This window comes from Cornus florida, unplaced genomic scaffold (assembly GCF_030987335.1).
Source record: "Cornus florida cultivar Cherokee Brave unplaced genomic scaffold, ASM3098733v1 CherokeeBrave_3.0.0_Hap2_Chr02, whole genome shotgun sequence".
In the NCBI taxonomy this organism is placed as follows: Eukaryota; Viridiplantae; Streptophyta; class Magnoliopsida; order Cornales; family Cornaceae; genus Cornus; species Cornus florida.
The window spans coordinates 3060828-3079650 of NW_026775572.1; the positions used below are offsets into that span (position 1 = coordinate 3060828).

The 18823-nt window shown below is 39.8% G+C and overlaps 1 protein-coding gene across 1 annotated transcript in view; it reads left to right on the forward strand.

Annotated features, from left to right (window-relative positions):
- LOC132293124 (rRNA biogenesis protein RRP5) overlaps positions 1-18823 on the forward strand; it is a 72415-nt gene that overhangs the window by 52133 nt on the left and 1459 nt on the right. The window contains exons 31-36 of the mRNA XM_059790463.1: positions 2488-2633; positions 2713-2896; positions 3288-3386; positions 3648-4030; positions 4121-4297; positions 18721-18817. Of these exons, the coding sequence (XP_059646446.1) occupies positions 2488-2633; positions 2713-2896; positions 3288-3386; positions 3648-4030; positions 4121-4297; positions 18721-18817 (1086 nt within the window). The remainder of the gene's footprint in view (positions 1-2487; positions 2634-2712; positions 2897-3287; positions 3387-3647; positions 4031-4120; positions 4298-18720; positions 18818-18823) is intronic.

Genomic DNA, 18823 nt, shown 5'->3' on the forward strand with positions numbered 1-18823 from the left:
ATGTGTTCTGATTTGGTTCCAAGTTGTCTCCGGGCTCAAGGTGAATGTGGGGAAGAGCGTTTTGGTGCCGGTTGGGGAGGTCCCTGAGATCGCTTCGTTAGCAGATATCCTTAGATGTTGTATTGGTTCCTTTCTCATCTCTTATTTGGGTTTACCCCTTGGATCATCCTCAAGGTGTGTAGGGAGTTGGGATCCAGTTGTGGAAAGATTCGAGAGGAGACTGGCGGGATGGAAGAAGCGGTACCTCTGCAAGGGTGGAAGTGTCACTCTGATAAAGAGTACCCTTTCAAATCTTCCCACTTATTTCCTCTCTTTGTTCCGGATTCCCTTTTCTGTGGCTGAGAAGATTGAGAGATTACAACGGATTCGGTTTTTTTTTTTTTTTTGGGGGGGGGGGGGGGGGGGGGCAAGTTTCATTTGGTACGTTGGGAGCAGGTGTACGTTGAGGCTTGGGCTCTAAAAGATTGGTGCTTTTTAATAAGGCTCTCCTTGGGAAGTGGCTCTGGAGGTTTGGGCTGGAAAGGCAAAGGCTTTGGAGGAGGGTGGTAGCGAGTAGATTTGGGGAGAGGAGAGGAGGGTGGAGCTCTCTTGAGGTGCGTATTCCAGTGGGTATCGGGGTTTGGAAATTCATTCGGAAGGGGTGGGATGGTTTTTCCAAACACATTAGATTTCGGCTCAGGGATGGTAGGAGGATCAGTTTTTGGGGGGACGTTTCGTGTGGGGATCGACTTCTTGCTCTCGCTTTCCCCTGGCTCTTTAGGATTGCCACGCATAGGCAGGCCATGGTGGTCAACTGTTATCGCCTTGATAGCGGGAGATCGTCTTGGGATGTTCGTTTCAGGAGGCATTTTCAGGATTGGGAGATTGAGAATGCCATTGGTTTTTTGGAATTGCTGTATCGCCAGGAGATCACGGGTGGAGATTCTGATGGTTGGGTGTGGGCCCTTGCTTCTCAGGGCCGTTTTGATGTTCGATCCTTCTATAAGTGTCTTACGGAGGTGCCAGGGGCTCCTTTCCTGTGGAAGGTGGTTTGGAGCTCCAAGGCCCCCCTCAAGGTGGCCTTCTTTGCTTGGACGTCTGTTTTAAGGAAGATTTTGACACATAATAATTTGAGGAGAAGGAATCAGGTGATGGTCAACTGTTGTTGCATGTTTCTTCGTGTTGAGGAGATGGTGGATCACCTACTCTTGCACTGCACCATGGCTAGGGACCGTTGGGATTTGATGCTTGGTTTGTTTGGGGTTTAGTGGGTCATGCTCAGATCCTCCAGATGGTTAAATGAGGCTTAGAGAGGTTATACAGTGGGGGTCCATGTCCGGGATGCTTGGAAGGTTACGCCTTTGTGTGTCTGGTGGTGTATTTGGCTCGAGAGGAACAGGAGATCTTTTGTAGGAAAGGAGAATCCTATTTCTATGCTTAAGTTCTCTGTTATCTCCACTCTTTTTTGTTGGGTTGTGGGGAGCAATTATACATCTTTAGAGGAGATTGTTTATTTTTTGGACTCTTTGAAAGTTTAGAGGCCCTTTTTGGCCTTCTATTGGGCTTCGCTCCCCTTTTGAGCGCTTCTACATAATTGTCTTACTTATCAAGAAAAAAAAAAGTAAGGTAACATGAGAGAAGTTCATGAAGGTTTTCACCATTGCTTTTTATGTCAAACAATTCATGTGCTTTGATTATCTCCTGCATTGATCTTCAGGCTTCGAAAAATGGGTCTGGCAAGTACGTCTGAATTGCTACATCTCTGGTGACGGATGTGTCAGATTTCGGAGGAGAGTCATCTACTGGAAAACAGAATTGGAGCGTTTGGGGAGGAGAAGTGTTGATTGGTGAAAACGCTGACAAAGTCGGGAGTGGATTCGGAATCATTTTAAGCTTAAATTTTGATGACATCATAGTTGGCCAGATTTGACCATTAGTGGGACTGACGGTAGGGAGCAATTTGTTACAAATGCATTAACTAGAAGGGATATAATTGATATATTCAAACTAGAGGGGAGGTATGTGTAATTTTCCCTAAACTTATTAGGAGAAATAGCCAGAAGACCATGTTAAGGAAACAAGTTAAACAGCAAAGGTGCATGGCCCATTTAAATCATTATTCTAATGCAGTAGACCTTAAAACTTAAGGCATTTCATTTCTTTGCCATGTTCAAAAGTGCTGCTGATTGCTAAACTCGGTGTCCTGGTAACACCACATGAAGATGATCCAGCTAGGTATACTTTGACTTTGACAATGTTGTCTGGAAATTTTTTTTTTGGTGATATATTATAATGTGCCAACAGCACAATAATTATCCATTTTGTTGCGTCAACAGAACTTGATCAATAATATTTCTATGTTGTATGTCTACGATATTACTTAAGAAAGTTGAGCAAAGATGAATTTAGGTTGGCCAATGTGTTATTTTTTGTCGACAAATATCACTTATATACTCATGATCTGCTCTTCTCATTTTGTTTTATTTTTTTCCCTCCTGGATTCATTAGGGTTATGTTAAGAATGTTACACCGAAAGGATGTTTCGTTATGCTCTCCCGGAATATTGATGCGAAGATTCTCCTCTCAAACTTGTCTGATGGCTATGTTGAAAATCCAGAAATGGAATTTCCTATTGGAAAACTTGTAATTGGCAAGTAAGTATTTCTGGTAGTTACTGGTATTATTTATCTATAAAAATTAGTTACAACAATGTATTAAGATGATTCACCACAGGGTGGTATCCGTGGAGCCTTTGTCCAAGCGAGTTGAGGTGTCCCTTAAGACATCAAGTGCAATCCATGCTCCAAAATCTGGTATAAATGATTTAAGTAATATCCGAATTGGGGATGTTATTTCTGGCAGGATCAAGCGCATTGAGCCGTATGGTTTGTTTATCACAATTGATCACACAAACATGGTGAGTAATTGGGTACTTTTGTAAATTTATTCTTATGACTATCAAATATGTACTTTGAGTAGGATTTACCGGGAAATATTTTAACATGTAATTATGTCCCAAGACATGTCCTAGGCAATGAATCAACTCAATTAATTGTAACATTTGTCCATCGACTTTTGTCAATGACAAATTAAGCTATAAGATGATATAATCATCATTGCTTTTATTTTACCATCATGTAGCTTGAACTGGTTTGTTAGTGGGTCCCAACTCTTCCTTGGTTATGCTACATGTAGTGGTCTCCAATTTGAAACTTCAAAATCAACCTATTATCTTCAGGTGGCAAAATATAACTTAGTGTATTCATTATAGATTTCTATGTTTACTGTTTTGTTCTTTCTTTGCCTAGGTTGGGTTATGCCATGTCTCAGAGCTTTCTGACGATCATGTTGACAACATTGAAATTAAATACAGAGCAGGGGAGAAAGTGAGAGCAAAGATTTTGAAGGTAAACACATTATATGTAGAACTTTTCTAATGCATCATTTAGTATTTGTTGTGTTTGATTGCTGGTTAGTAGATTGGTTGTAACTCATGGATAATGACACTTCATTGTAATTGGTAGCTTGTATGAGAACAAGGGTACATGATCAAAAGGGTAACTTCAATGAAAGAATTTGAACTTATGGCAGTTTGAAAAACTTAGCCTTTTACTTTGGCAATGGAAGGCCGTAGTATTGATTTGTTCTGTTTTTTGATCACTCAACAGGTGGATGTGGATAGACACAGGGTTTCCCTCGGGATGAAGGATTCATATTTTAGTGATGACACTGGTATTTATGCAGCTTCAACACAAGGGTCAGAGGATGCCAATAAAGAAAATAGTTTCACAATGGCCACTCAGTTCCCAATGTTGCCAGACAGCATCTCAGCTGTAATCCAGAATTTGGGTATTGAAAGTGAAAATAGGGAGCATCTGATTCTTGCTGAAGTGGAGGCAAGGGCTTCCATTCTTCCGCTTGCAGTACCTCTTGATGATACGGAGAACTCAGACATGGAAAATATAGACTTTCAAAATATAGAGAATGTTGATGCAAACCCCATGGATGAAAAGAACAAGAGATTGGCAAAAAAGAAGTCCAAAAAAGAGAGGTAATGTCGTTATTTACTCAGGTTCATTATCAGTTAATTGAGAATTAGTTATCTTCAGTTTTACCATAATATTGAAAACGTTCTACTCAGGGAACAAGAAATTAGTGCTGCGGAAGAAAGACAGAGAGAGATTCATATACCAAGTTCTGCTGATGAATTTGAGAAACTGGTTAGAAGTTCCCCAAATAACAGCTTTGTCTGGACAAAGTATGCGGAATTTATGGTCTCTCTGGCTGATATTGAGAAGGCCCACTCAATTCTTGAGAGGTATTCATTTAATTCTAATATTACTTTCTTATTTATTGTAGGAGCAACAAGTGACATAATATAATGTATAACAACTGGCTCATGCGTATATGAGAATACGTGATCACTACAAATCAGGGAGGCTGAAACGGTAAGGAGGGAAATAGAAGATATTATTCTCCATTGCAAGATTTAAGGAGATTTGGTGTAGTTGCCAACAATAGAAGATATTATTCTCCATTGCAAGATTAAAGGATGATTCAGAAAATAAATAAGAAGATTTGGTGTAGTTGCCAACAATAGAAGATATTATTCTCCATTGCAAGATTTAAAGAGGATTCTGCTCCGTCAAATCTCAGATTTCCCCTTTAATATTATTTCACGCATACTTTATTTTTATTTTTATTTTGACTTGACTATATAAAGGCAAGAGATTTAAGTCTGAGTCATTATTATCAATATAATTTCAGTTTCTCTCTTGTGAGTGTGTTCTCTGTGAATTCAAGGGCTTAACCCTGTTCTTTATCGTTTCTGCTACATTAGTTGGTATCAGAGCAAGGTTCCAAATCCAAGATTCGCCTTTGTTTCGATGGTCGGTTCACGAGATGGAAGCAACCCCTCCAACAATGGTGATCGTGATGGAGTAGCTTTTTTGAAGGCTGAGTTTACTGAGTTCCAGACTAACGTTAATCGAACCTTACTTGATATGCATGAAACTATGCGTCAAGTATTGGCGAGATTGACGACGGTAGAACTTGACCGCGAGAACAACAGGCTGCCCAACGACGGTGATCATGGACGTCCTGTTGGTAATCGCAACCCAAACCCACCGATTAGGCAACCAGCCTATGAGGAAAATGTCGGTTTTGGTAACAACCGAGCCATATATGTGTTTGGAGATAATCGAGGTTGATGGGAAATTGATGATTCCAGGACCTACCCACCTTTCAAGGTCATCTTCGTATTGAAGAATTCTTGGACTGCATTAGTGAAGTTGAACATTTCTTTGACTATATGAAAATCCAAGAGGAGAAACAAGTCAAACTAGTGGCCTATAAGTTGAAAGGCAGCACATCAGCATGGTGGGATCAAGTGCAAACTACCCTCGCACATGAGGGTAAAGATCCGGTGCATACATGGGTTAAGATGAAGAAGTTGATGAAAGCCCTATTTTTACCCCCTGATTACGAGCAGGTTCTTTATTAGAAATTTAGAAATATCAATCCTGCACACAGGGAAGTAGAATGATTGCTGAATATGCTGAAAATTTTTACCGGTTGTCATATCGTAACAACCTCTAGTGGAACCCGAATTTACCCACGCACGCGATGGTAAAGATCCAGTACGTACATGGGTTAAGATGAAGAAGTTGATGAAAGCCTGATTTACCCCCTGATTACGAGCAGGTTCTTTATCAGAAATATCAGTCATGCACGCAGGGAAGTAGAACGATTACTGAATATGCTGAAGAATTTTATCAGTTGTCATTTTTTAACAACCTGGTGGAACCCGAATTTAGCATGGTGGCCCGTTTCAAAGGCGGGTTACGATGGGATATTGAAGAGAAAGTGGCACTGCAATCGCTATTCAAATTGTCTGAGATTGTCACGGTGGCAGAAAGAGCAGAATTGCACTGGAGAAGTCGAAGAATCGGCCTCGTGGTTCATATAAGACCCCACATCCTACACATGACATGGGTAAACCGACTACGGTAGCCCTTGTTCCAATGACATGGCGAGGCATTGGAGATGGTCCATCAAAGGCCAAAACCGCAACACCCATAGGCCCTGTTGGAAGGGGAGCCCCCGCTGTGAGAGAAAATCCCTATGCACACCCAAGTATTAGCTAGTATTTTCGCTGTGGAGAACCTGGCCATAAATCCAACAATTGCCCTAAGTGACCGATAGTGAATCTAGTCGAGCATGAGGAAGGCGGGGGCGAGGAAGGTGAGTTCCTTACCTTTAAAGGAGAAGAGATGACTAAAGGAGACAATGGCGAGTTGTTGTCCCACTCTTTAGTCGTGAGGAGGTTGATGTTCACGCTAAAGAAGGAGGAGCATCCGTAGCGTCATAATATGTTCGTACACGTTGCACTGTCAACCATAAGGTATGTGACGTTATTATTGATAGTGGCAGTACTGAGAACATTATTTCCTTAACAATGGTTCGAAAATTGGGGCTTAAAACAGAGAAACTTTCCTATCTATACAAAATTTGATGGATCAAGAAAGGCTCAGAAACGCGAGTAACTAAAACCTGCACCGTTCCATTCTCAATTGGAAAACATATGCAGAGGAGGTGAGTTATAATGTAGTCGGCATGGATGCATGCAATATGATCTTGGGCAGACCATGGCAATTTGATGTTGATGACACTCATTGTGGTAGAGACAATGTGTATATTCTATACAAGAATGGTCAGAAGATTGTTCTGGGTCCGCTGAAAGAAGTCGAATTTCCTAAAGGAAATTCAGTTATGTTGATTGACAGTGAGAAATTTCTGGGGCGTAGTAACAATAGTCCTAGAAATCTTTGCTGTTATGTGGGGGAAGTTGTTGAACAACCCATAGTTGTTAAAGGCTCAAGGCGCACTAAGGCGCAAAGGTGCCTTGGAGCCTGAGGCGCAAGGCGAGGCATGCGCCTGACTGAAGCGATGCGCAAGTTGAGAAAAAAAAATAAAAAATAACATCCAATAAAGATGCAAAATCATGTAAACCAAATACATAAGTTTAATAATCAACATGCTAACATAAAGATGCAAAAGCAAACTAAACCAAATATTGGCGTTCAATAGTCAACATAGTAACATAGTAATTACTAACATAAAGATGCAAAAATCAACTAATTAAATAAAAAGTAAAACAAACATAGAAATGTTCACTTCATCAGTTCATCCTAACTCCTAAGAAGACCACCAAAGGATCTAAATATTATCGGATCATCCTCATCATCAATAAACATAGCACCATCTTGATCATCACTTAAAAAGTGCAACAGGCATTTTCACAGCAAAGAAAAAAAGAAAAAAAAAAAGGCATTCACAGGCCACAGTCCAAAGGAAACAATAGCAGGCATGCATTTTCATAGCTAAAAAGCCTAAAATATCAGCATTTCACAGGCCACACTCCAGATGAAAAACTAACAGGCATGCTAATAATTGATAGCTAAAATAAATAAATAATTAAAAAAGAGAAAAGCAAGAGCAGAAGGAAAAAAGAAAAACAGAGAAGAAGAAGGAACAAAAAAAAACAGAGAAGAAAGAAGGGGAAAAAAAAAAAACAGAGAAGAAAGACAAAATAAAAAAAATAGAAAAGAAGAAGAAGAAGACGCTGGTTGCCAGAGAAGAAGACAGACAGAGAGAAAAGCAAGAATAGGAGGGAAAAAAGAAAAACAGAGAAGAAAGAAGGAAAAAAAAAAATAGAGAAGAAGAAGAAGAAGGAAAAAAGAAATCAGATAAGAAAGAAGGAAAAAAAAAAAAAAAACAGAGAAGAAGAAGAAGAGAATAAATGGTTACCTGGTTGCCGGAGAGAGAGCTTGCCGGAGAGTGAGAGAGTTTGACAAAGAGACCCATAGCTCCCAAATATTTCGTACAACAATTGAGCCTAATTTGGGTTCCTTTACTTTTTTATTTGGACTGGTCTTTTAACTTTTTTGGTGGTAGTGGTAGGGACCACCCACCATTTAAAGTTACTTTATCACATCAGAATTTATTATATAAGAAGAAGAATGCGAAGTCTGAAATTCTGAATACAACAAATGTTTAAAAGGCAAAAATTAAAGGAAGAAGACAAAGGCTCACCTCACCATACTCAAGGCGCAGAAGCTGCGCCTTGATGCGCCTGGCGCCCGAGGCGCACGCCTGGTGCGCCTTTAACAACTATGGAACAACCTCCTTTTATAGTACCAGCAATAGTGCAACCATTACTGCAGGAGTTTAGTGAGTTGGTGTCGGAAGACTTGCCTGATAGTCTCCCTCCCATAAGGGACATTCATCACCACATTGACTTGGTGCCGGGGTGAGCTTGCCAAATCTACCACATTATCGGATAAGTCCCAACGAGAGTCAGATCTTACAAGAGCAAGTGGAAGAGTTGTTACAGAAAGGGTTAATTTGAGAGAGCTTGAGCCCATTTGCTGTTCTGGCCCTACTAATATCGAATAAAGATGGCAGTTGGAGAATGTGCATTGATAGTTGCGCAATTAATAGAATCACTACCAAGTATAGATTTCCCATTCCACGGTTGGATGATATGCAGGATATGTTGGTGGGGTTAAATGTCTTCACCAAAGTGGACCTAACGAGCGGATACCATCAGATCGGAATCCGCCCTAGGGATGAGTGGAAAACAGCCTTCAAAACAAAGGAAGGACTATACGAGTGGTTAGTCGCCGAGTACTTTCATGCGGTTGATGAATCAGGTACTCAATCCATTTATTGGTCGATTTGTAGTTGTTTATTTCGACGATATTTTGGTTTATAGTCAAACAGAGGCAGAACACATTTTGCACTTGAGAAGGTATTAACAACTTTACAGAAGAACAAGTTGTTCATTAATCTGAAGAAGTGTAGCTTTGTGACCCCACGCCTAGTATTCCTCGGCTATGTGGTTTGTACTAATGGCATTCGAGTAAATGAGGAGAAGGTGAGGGCAATTCGAGAGTGGCCTACGCCGAAGAATGTGGGAGAAGTACGCAACTTCCATGGCTTAGCCACGTACTACCGAAGGTTCATCAAGAACTTCAATAGTATTGTGGCTCCCCATCACAGAGTGCATGAGGAAAGGAAAATTCCAATGGGGGAGAGGAAGCTGAGATGAGTTTTGCCTTGATGAAGGAAAAACTATCAACAACCCCAATCTTAGTCCTAGATTTTAAGAAGCTATTCCAGGTGGATTGTGATGCCTCAATAGTGGGAATCGGAGCAGTTCTATCACAAGAAGGAAGGCCAGTAGTGTTTTACAGTGAGAAGCTGAGTGAAACATGCAAGAAGTGGACTACCTATGATTTGAAATTCTATGCGGTGGTGCAAGCTTTGCATACGTGGGAGCATTATCTTATACAATGAGAGTTCGTGCTCTTTACAGATCATCAGGCACTGAAGTCCATTAACAATCAAAATAGTGTTAATCGGATACACTCGTGATGGGCGATTTATATCCAGCGATTCACCTTCTTGCTAAAACATAAGTTAGGCCAACAGAACAAAGTTGGAGATGCACTAAGTCTGAGATCAGCTTTCTTAGTGACTATGAGGGCTGAAATCATAGGGTTGGAATGTCTAAAGGAGTTATATGAGGTCGACGAAGATTTTGATCAAGCCTGGGTAGCGTGTACAACGAGCCAATCCTTTAAAGGGTTGCACATGCAAGAAGGATGATTTATCCATGGATTTTGTTCCATGGGAGGATTTATCCATGGATTTTGTTCTAAGGTTGCCGAGGATGCAGCGAGGAGTAGACTCTGTTTTTGTTTTTGTGGTGGTCGATCGATTTTCTAAGATGGCCCATTTTATTGCATGCAAGAAGACGAACGATGCAGTCCAAATGGCCAATCTGTTCTTTAAGGAGCTGGTTCGTTTACATGGGGTGCCACAGTCCATTACCTCAGATCGTGACACCAAGTTTTTGTCCCACTTTTGGCGGACTTTATGGAAGAGATTCGATACCTCTCTTAATTTCAGTAGCACCAGTCACCCCAAACTGATGGCCAAATAGAGGTGGTGAATAATACCCTTGGAAATCTAATTTATTTCAAGGAAAAACCAAAACAGTGGGATCTTGCTCTTGCCAAGGCAGAATTTGCTTACAATTGCATGGTTAACAGGTCCACTAGCAAATCCCTGTTTGCAGTTGTGTATTGCTGTCCTCCAAAGGTTGCTTTGGATTTGGTATCCTTACCAAAGTTGCCAGGGAAAAGTGTTGCTATAGAGAAAATGGCTGTGCACATTAAGACCATTCAGGAGAGTGTCAAGAAACATTTAGAGGAAATTTTCGCCAAATATAAGCTACAGCTGACAAGAGACAAAGGAAAAGAGTATTTGAAGAAGGGGACCTGGTTATGGTGTATATAAGAAAAGAGAGGTTTCGAGTCGGAATATACAACAAGTTGAAGGCTAAGAAATATGGTTCATACCAGATTCTAAATAAAATCAATAACGCCAATGTGATTGATTTACACATGACCATTTCTTTTACCTTCAATGTGGCTGACATGCATGAGTATTATCCGCTAGATTCGGTTAACTCAGGGACGAGTTCTTTTCATGCTGGGGAGATTGATGTAGAATAGCTGGCTCATGCGTATATGATCATACATGTTCACCGTAAATCAGGGAGGCTAAAACGGTAAGGAGGGAAATAGAATATATTATTCTCCATTACAAGATTTAATGAGGATTCAGAAAATAAATAAGAAGATTTGGTGTAGTTGCCAACAATAGAATATATTATTCTCCAGTGCAAGATTTAAGGAGGATTCTGCTCCATCAAATCTCATATTTCCCCTTTAATATTATTTCACACATGCTTATATTTTTAATTTATTTTTGACTTGCCTATATAAGAGCAAGAGATGCAAGTTTGTAGAGATCATTATTATCAATATAATTTCAGTTTCTCTCTTGTGAGTGTGTTCTTTGTGAATTCAAGGGTTTAACCCTGTTCTTTATCGTTTCCGCTACGTTATAATCCCAAGGGGATGGAAGTTTGTCAAGGTCCAAGCTTGATAAGGCAGACATCCTTGGGTCGAGTACTCTCCCCTTGAAGCAAGCTTCACGTGGTTCTTCCAAATTAAAATTGGCTCATGACACCTGAGGCAGGCAACTACCTGAAAGGGGGGGAATACTCCGTTCCTGTTGTGGGTGGTGGAATTGCGCAAGTAACAAATCCAATCAAATTCAACAAAGTAATCACACAAAAACACAAGATATAATAACGCGGTACAGCCAAAATTGGCCAACAGTATGAGAAGAGATTCCAATATGATTCCGTAGAGATATTAAAACAGTAGAGTATCAACACCATATACATGTCTTTTTACCATGTATCACTCCATGAGCCTATCTCCTCGCCATCAGTGTCAATGGTGTTTTCCTACTCTACGAACCCATAATCTACCTATACTCATCAACTCCGTCACGCGACTGCATATTTTTTAATCTAATAAGTCTCAGTCCATTATCTTGGTATCTTTTTATAAAGTCAAAAAAACTCAATTTCTTGTTAGACGAGGATTACAATCTTTGGGGCCTAATACGGGCCTACATGATCACATCCATGGATGAGAAGAGATTCCGCTCTGATTTTGTAGAGATATTATAACAATAGGTACCATTACCTAGGTATATATTTGTAGAATTTAAAAAATAAAAAATAAAAAAATAAAAAAAAAAACCAATTCCTTTTTGGACAATGATTACAATTTTTTATTATTATTTTTTTATTTTATTTATTTATTAATTTTTTTAAAAGTAAAGATTGTATAAAGAAGCGTTCAAAAAGGGAATTTGAATTCCCCCATAGGAGTCTCCTTTCCTTCGAAGGATCTCCTATTTCTTTTAAGCTATAAACACCACCAGATGCAAAGAGGCATAACTCTCCAAAATTCACGGATTTGGGCCCCCACTATACAACCTCGTCAAGCCTCAATCAAATTTCTAGGGGATCTGGGCATAACCCACTGAACCCCAAACAAACTCAACAGTAAGACCCAGCAATCCGAAGCCACGGGCCAATGCAGAAGAAGGTGATCAGCCGTTTCCCCATCTCTCTTACACATGGAACACCACTTGACTACTTGTCTTCTCCTTCTTAAGTTGTCCTGGGCTAAGATCTTCCCTAACACCGAAGTCCACGCAAAAAAAGCCACTTTGAGAGGGGCCTTAGATCTCCATATAGCCTTCCATGGGAAAGACTCCCCATGGGCTTCCGTAATGCACCAAGTCTTGTCTTGTCTAACAAGAAATTACCTAATGAAATACAACTCTAAAATAGAAACCTAATTAGACAGAATTCCAGCACTTCCAATGAAATAAAAAATAAATAAATAAGTGTTTAAATTCCTACCTCAAACATTAGTATATTGTTTCAAATTGGATTTAGCCTCATTTTGGGAATTGATGTACAATTTAAAATGGTGCACGTGTTATTTCATTTTTTGCTTATTTTTACTTGTAAACATTTTCATAAATTTAAGCCAAATTCCAGAAAATATGGAAAAGGAAATTGTTTTACATGGAAAAAATTATTTGGAAAATATTTTACGTCAAAAAAGCCTTGGTATTAGTAAAAATAAGAAAAAAAGTAAATAGACATGAAAGCTTAAATTATTTAAGTTAAGAACATAATCGGTTTGGTGCATAACAAGCGGCATATTTTAATATATGGTTTTGTATTTATATATATATATATATTTTTAACTGGTGAAGGAAAATGGTGATAAGCTGACGAATTGTGTGGACGGAAGTGATGAAAAGGCTTACTGTTCTTGGGCAATTAATTTGGACACTTATATTTAGGGTTTTAAACTGTAATTTTTGTTTACTGGTCCCATGCTGGCATGCTGTCGTTATTTTCCCTTCTTTCTCTCCCTCTCTCTCTCTCTCTCTCTCTCTCTCTTATATATTTATATAGTATTATTATTATTATTATTATTTTGTGTGTTTGTGTTGACTTTAAGATATGATCAAAAGTAAGTGATAAATAAGAAGAAGCAGAGAAGAAAGCGGATGAGAGAAAAAGAGAGAGATGGGGAAAGAGAGAAAGAATGAAAGAATACTTTCATCCTTCCACCACATTCTATTTATAATAACAAGTTTTAGAAATTACACATAAGCCCTAACATTATATAAGTAATAACAAATAAGCCCCTGACAACACTCCCCCTCAAGCTGGTGCAAAGATATCTATCATGCCCAGCTTGACTAACATATTTTGCAAGCAAGTCTTGCTCACACCCTTAGTCAATACGCAACCTAATCATGCGTATTAACGTATGGAGTACAAATCAGCCCAAGACGAAGCTTTTCCTTGATGAAGTGTCGATCGACTTCAATGTGCTTTGTCTTGTTATGTTGAACTGGATTGTGGACAATGCTAATAGCAACCTTGTTGCCACAATACAACTTCATTGACTTGCGAACAGGACAACCCAACTCACTCAACATCGTACGTAGCCATAACAACTCACAAACTCCATGTGCCATGGATCTGAACTCAACCTCTGCACTGGATCTAGCTACTACAGATTGTTTCTTGCTTTGCCAAGAAACAAGATTACCTTCAACAAATGTGCAATATCCTAAAGTAGATCGTCGATCTATCACAGACCTTACCCAATCAGCATCAGTATAGGCTTCAACATGTAAGTGGCCATGATTGCTGAACAATATCCCCTTACCAGGTGAAACCTTGAGGTAGCGAATAACATGATGAGCTACCAAGGTGAGGTGTACGTGGAGCATGCATAAACTGACTAACCACTAACAGCGTAGGCAATATCCGAGCGCGTGAGAGATAAGTAAATTAGTCTCCCAACCAATCGTTGAAATCTTCCCACATCATCTAATGGGTCTCCATTTACATCATTAAGCTTATGGTTCTGCTCAATGGGAATATCAATCGGTCTAGCTCTAAGCCTGCCTGTTTCAGCCAACAAATCTAACACATACTTCCTTTGAGAAATAAACACCCCTTTCTTCGATTTGCACACCTCGATGCCAAGAAAGTATCTCAATGATCCGAGGTCTTTAACCTTGAACTCTGTCCCCAAGAATGATATCATTCGACAAATCTCTTCTGGATCATTTACAGTTATAAAGATATCATAAACATATACAATAAGGGCAGTGTTGCAGCCTCGGTGCTTCTTGATAAAGAGAGTATGATCTGCCTGACTCTGTGTGTACCCTACTCTTTTCACAGCAGTGATGAACCTCTCAAACCAAGCACGTTGCGACTACTTTAACCCATACAAAGCTTTATTTTGCTTGCACATGAAATTCTGACTATTAGCAAGCTTAAACCCTGGTGGCATAGTCATATACACCTCTTCCTCCAAGTCACCATGAAGGAAAGCATTCTTTACATCCAGTTGGTGTAAGGGCCAATTCAAATTAGTTGCCAAAGAAAGAAGAACACGTATAGAGTTCATCTTGGCAACTGGAGCAAATGTTTCCAGATAATCAATTCCATAGGTTTGAGTGAAGCCCTTTGCAACTAACCGAGCTTTATATCTCTCAATTGTTCCGTCTGCATGATACTTTGTTGTGTAGACCCATTTGCAGCCTACTGGTTTCTTACCCCTAGGTAATGGAACAATATCCCATGTACCATTCTTCTCAAGGGCCTTCATTTCTTCAAGCATAGCTTTCTTCCAGGGAGTTTGACTGAGAGCATCTGAAACACTAGAAGGAATAGATACAGAGGAGATACACGAAGTGAAAGCACGATATGTTGGAGATAAGGCATCATAGGATACAAACTGAGATATGGGATGCTTTGTACAACTACGAACACACTTACGATAGGCAATAGGGACATCAAGATCAACAGGAATGCTATTGGGAAAAGAATCAGGAGTGTCAATGTCAACTAAGGAATTACCTGGATCGAGGGAGACTTCTTGGTCCTGGGGTGAATCAATAACTTGTTTTGCCTTCCTAGTGTAAATAATTGGCTGTTTTCCCTGCTACAAATCATTAGTTTTAAGAGGACTAGACATAGGCACCTCAGTAACAAGCTCCCCCTGAATGGGAACAGGCAAAGGAAGGGTGCATTCCCTCTGAATGGGAAACAGATTCTCAAGAAGTAACATTCATGGAGACAAAGCGACGACGAGTGGTAGGGTTATAACATTGATACACTTTCTAAGTGGCGGAGTATCCAAGAAAGACACATCAGGTTGCCTTAGGGTCCATTTTGTCCTTGCGATGATGAATGTGAACATAAAAAACACAACCAAATACTTTCAGAGGGACAGTAAACAAGGCAGTATCATGGTGTAAGACAGAGAAGGGGAATTGATAGCCAAGAACCTTAGAAGGCATGCGATTGATAAGGTATGTAGCTGTTAAGGTTGCATCAGCTAGCCTAATAACTTTTAGGCACTCCATCCCAATTAGAAGAGAAGGGTCACCTCCGTAATATGACGGTGTTTTCTTTCAGCTACACCGTTCTATTTTGGTGTATCGACGCAAGATGTTTGATGGACAATCCTGTTATTAGCAAAAAAGGAGGCAAGACCACCATACATAAACTCTCTCCCATTATCCGATCGAAGGATTTTGAGGGGACAACCAAACTGAGTACGTACCATCCTATGAAAGGTTTTAAAAATGGAATAAACTTCATCTTTGGTTTTCATAAGATAAAGCCAAGTATATCGACTAAAGTCATCAATGAACACAACGAAGTAACGAAAATCAAGTAACAAAGTAGTAGATTCAGGACCCCAAACATCAGAATGAACAAGCTGCAAAGGAGCTGTATTTTTATTTATACTAGTAGGATAAGAAACACGACATTGTTTGGCAAGAACGCATGTTTCACAATTTAACTCAAAAGATTTAACAGAAGCAAACTGGAGAAGCACGTGCTTCAAAACAGGAAGAGGTAAATGACCTGATCTGGGTTCTATTGATGCAAAAGAAACTAAAAATGGAGTTCATTTGGAGGGATCAACTCAGGAACTTACTGGTATTATTATTATTTTTTTTTATGACAAAGTTAGTGTGAGTGAATATTATCTTTTAACAATAAGTTGGGATGGGTGATTTCAGGCATAAAGACTAGTCTATTATGCCATCGCATTAACAGATCTTTATTAACATTACTATCCTAACACTAGATTGATTTGCAACATAATAAGAAGTTTGCCTCGCGTTCAACAAATACAAGCCATTGTCCTCACGTCCACTTCCAATCGTCTTCCCTGTGTCCAAGTCCTGAAACACACAATGAGATGGAAAAAAAGGTTACACTACAATTCGAGCATTTTGTAATGTGACTGACAGAAAGGAGGTTATTGGTAAACTTTGGAACATTAAGAACACAAGATAAGGTAAGATTAGGAGAGGCAGAAACAATGCCTTTCCCTGCAATGGAGGTGAAGCTGCTATCAACCACTCTAACCTTATCCTTACCAAAACATAAATTGTACGAAGAAAAATCATATGCCATACTAGTCATGTGATTAGTGGCTCCTGAATCAATTATCCAGGGTGGTCCACCAGATAATGTGGAAACCTGATGTGCAGAATGAGAGGTACTTGTCTAAGCGAAGTTAGAGGTGGAAACAGTGGAATGTTGTGCTTGTAGATGTCAGAGAGCATCAAGTTCAGCCTCGAACAAAGAACTCAGTGGCCCTGAGGAGGCATGACCAGCAGAAGCAGTCTCACGCTCTGCAGTATGTGCCGTAGATAACCCCCTAACTGGAGCTGGAGTAGGGCGACCGTGTAGATTCCAACATGTTTCCCTAGTGTTGCGCGTACGCTCACAGTGATCACACCTCAGCTTGCTTTTGTCATCATGTTTCCCTCCTTTTGGAGGATTGGGCTTGTTCCATTGTTATGTGGCAAGAGCAGACCTCTCAGACAATGGTACTTCTGGCTCAGGCTTAGTGTATGCAGGTGCAGACATAGCCTTCATTATGCTCTCCTTAGCCTGGATATATGAAAACACATCTCTAACAGAAGTAGGGGTTAGATACCTGCCTAACACTTGTACCCTGGCATACTCGTATCTCGGATGCAAACCACTCAAGAACTCATAGAATCGATTCCTTTCTACCATAGCGTGAAATGCTTTAACATCAGCTACACACACAGGTATGTAGTCTTGGTAGTGATCTAACTCTTCCTATTTACCACGTAGAGTGTGGTAATATATAGCAAGAGTTTGGTCTTCCTGCTTGAATCTTGAAATTTGTTGTTGGAGTTCATACAGTTTTGCAAAATTACCAACCGAGGAATACGTCTCTTCCATAGTTGTACATGGCTCTTTAGCTGTTTTCACAAACAAAAACCCTTTGCTGATCTGTGGCTGCATGGATTGAACAACCACGTCATAACTAGTGCATTATTAGCACTTCACTCTTTGAATACAGGATCACTCTTGGAGGGATACGTGACAGTCCCTTCGATATGGTCGATCATCCTACGACCAGTGATATACATACGAGCAGATTGAGCCCACTCCATACAGTTTGTCTCATCCAACCTAATAGTCGTAATACAAAGGCCTGGATGGTGATCACTACTACCTCCCAATACTGGAGTCAGACTAGGAGAAGACCCAGCTTCTTTAGAAGTCACCTTTAAGCCAGACATTTTATCAAACAATTTTTGGGTATATAATCCTCAGAAGCAAAAACAGCAGCAAAATACGTAGAGAACCACCTCTCTAACACACAAATTTCAACTAAAAAGATTACCGCCTTCTGAGATGCATAAAAAAACGACCACACAGTCACCACACAAACCCTAGAAAGTAACAAAGTAGACCATACTAGAATCGCGAACGACGAAGAAAAAATCGCTATTGCAGAACCCCACAAACACAAAAAAACACCGATCGAGACTGCTAGGGTTTCAACTACAAACCTAGAGCTTTACAAATCATGCTCTGATACCATGTTGACTTTAAGATATAATCAGAAGTAAGTGATAAAGAAGAAGAAAAAGAGAAAAAAGCGAATGAGAGAAAAATAGAAAGAGATGGGGAAAGAGAGAAAAAATGAAAGAATACTTCCATCCTTCCACCACATTCTATTTATAATAACAAGTTTCAAAAATTACACATAAGCCCCAACATTATATAAGTAATAACAAATAAGCCCCTGACAACAGTTTTTTTTTTTGTGTGTGTGTGTGTGTTGGGGGGGGGGGGGGGGGGGGGGGGGTTTCTTTTTCTTTTTTGGGTAGGTAAGTTAAACTCACAACCCAACACCCACCCACTCTTGCCTCCTTATCCATTAAACAAGTAGCTTTTGTTGAACAATAACAAAGTGCCACTTATAAAATATATTGTGATGTTGTAGCCTGAATTTGGTGCCAGGTCGCATTGAGTCCCGTTTGCGACCTGGCGACCCCTTTTTGCTTGTGGGTCGTGGACCCTAATTAATACTCTCTTGTAGCCCAATATATAAGGGCGTTTAGGGTTTGGAGTTAGAGAGACACTGAAAATAGCAGAAAAAGAGAGTGAGGGGTTGAAACTTGTAATCTCATATTTTTCTCATAGTGAAGACTTTTGCCAGATCTCCATCGTGGATGTAGGCTTTGCCGAATCACTCTAAATCTTAGTGTTCTTTGTGTGTGGTGTAATTACTTTTTGTTGTGTTTCTTGAATTATTCTTGGGTTTGTCATAACAGATACATGTATCTAGAAATGCCTCACTTTGAACTGCATGTCATTTACTACTTTAATTCCACTGTTTTTATTCTATTTTGAAGGGCTTTGAAAACAATTAACTTCCGAGAAGAATCGGAGAAGCTGAATGTATGGGTTGCTTATTTTAATTTAGAGAGTGAATATGGAAATCCTCCAGAGGTAAAA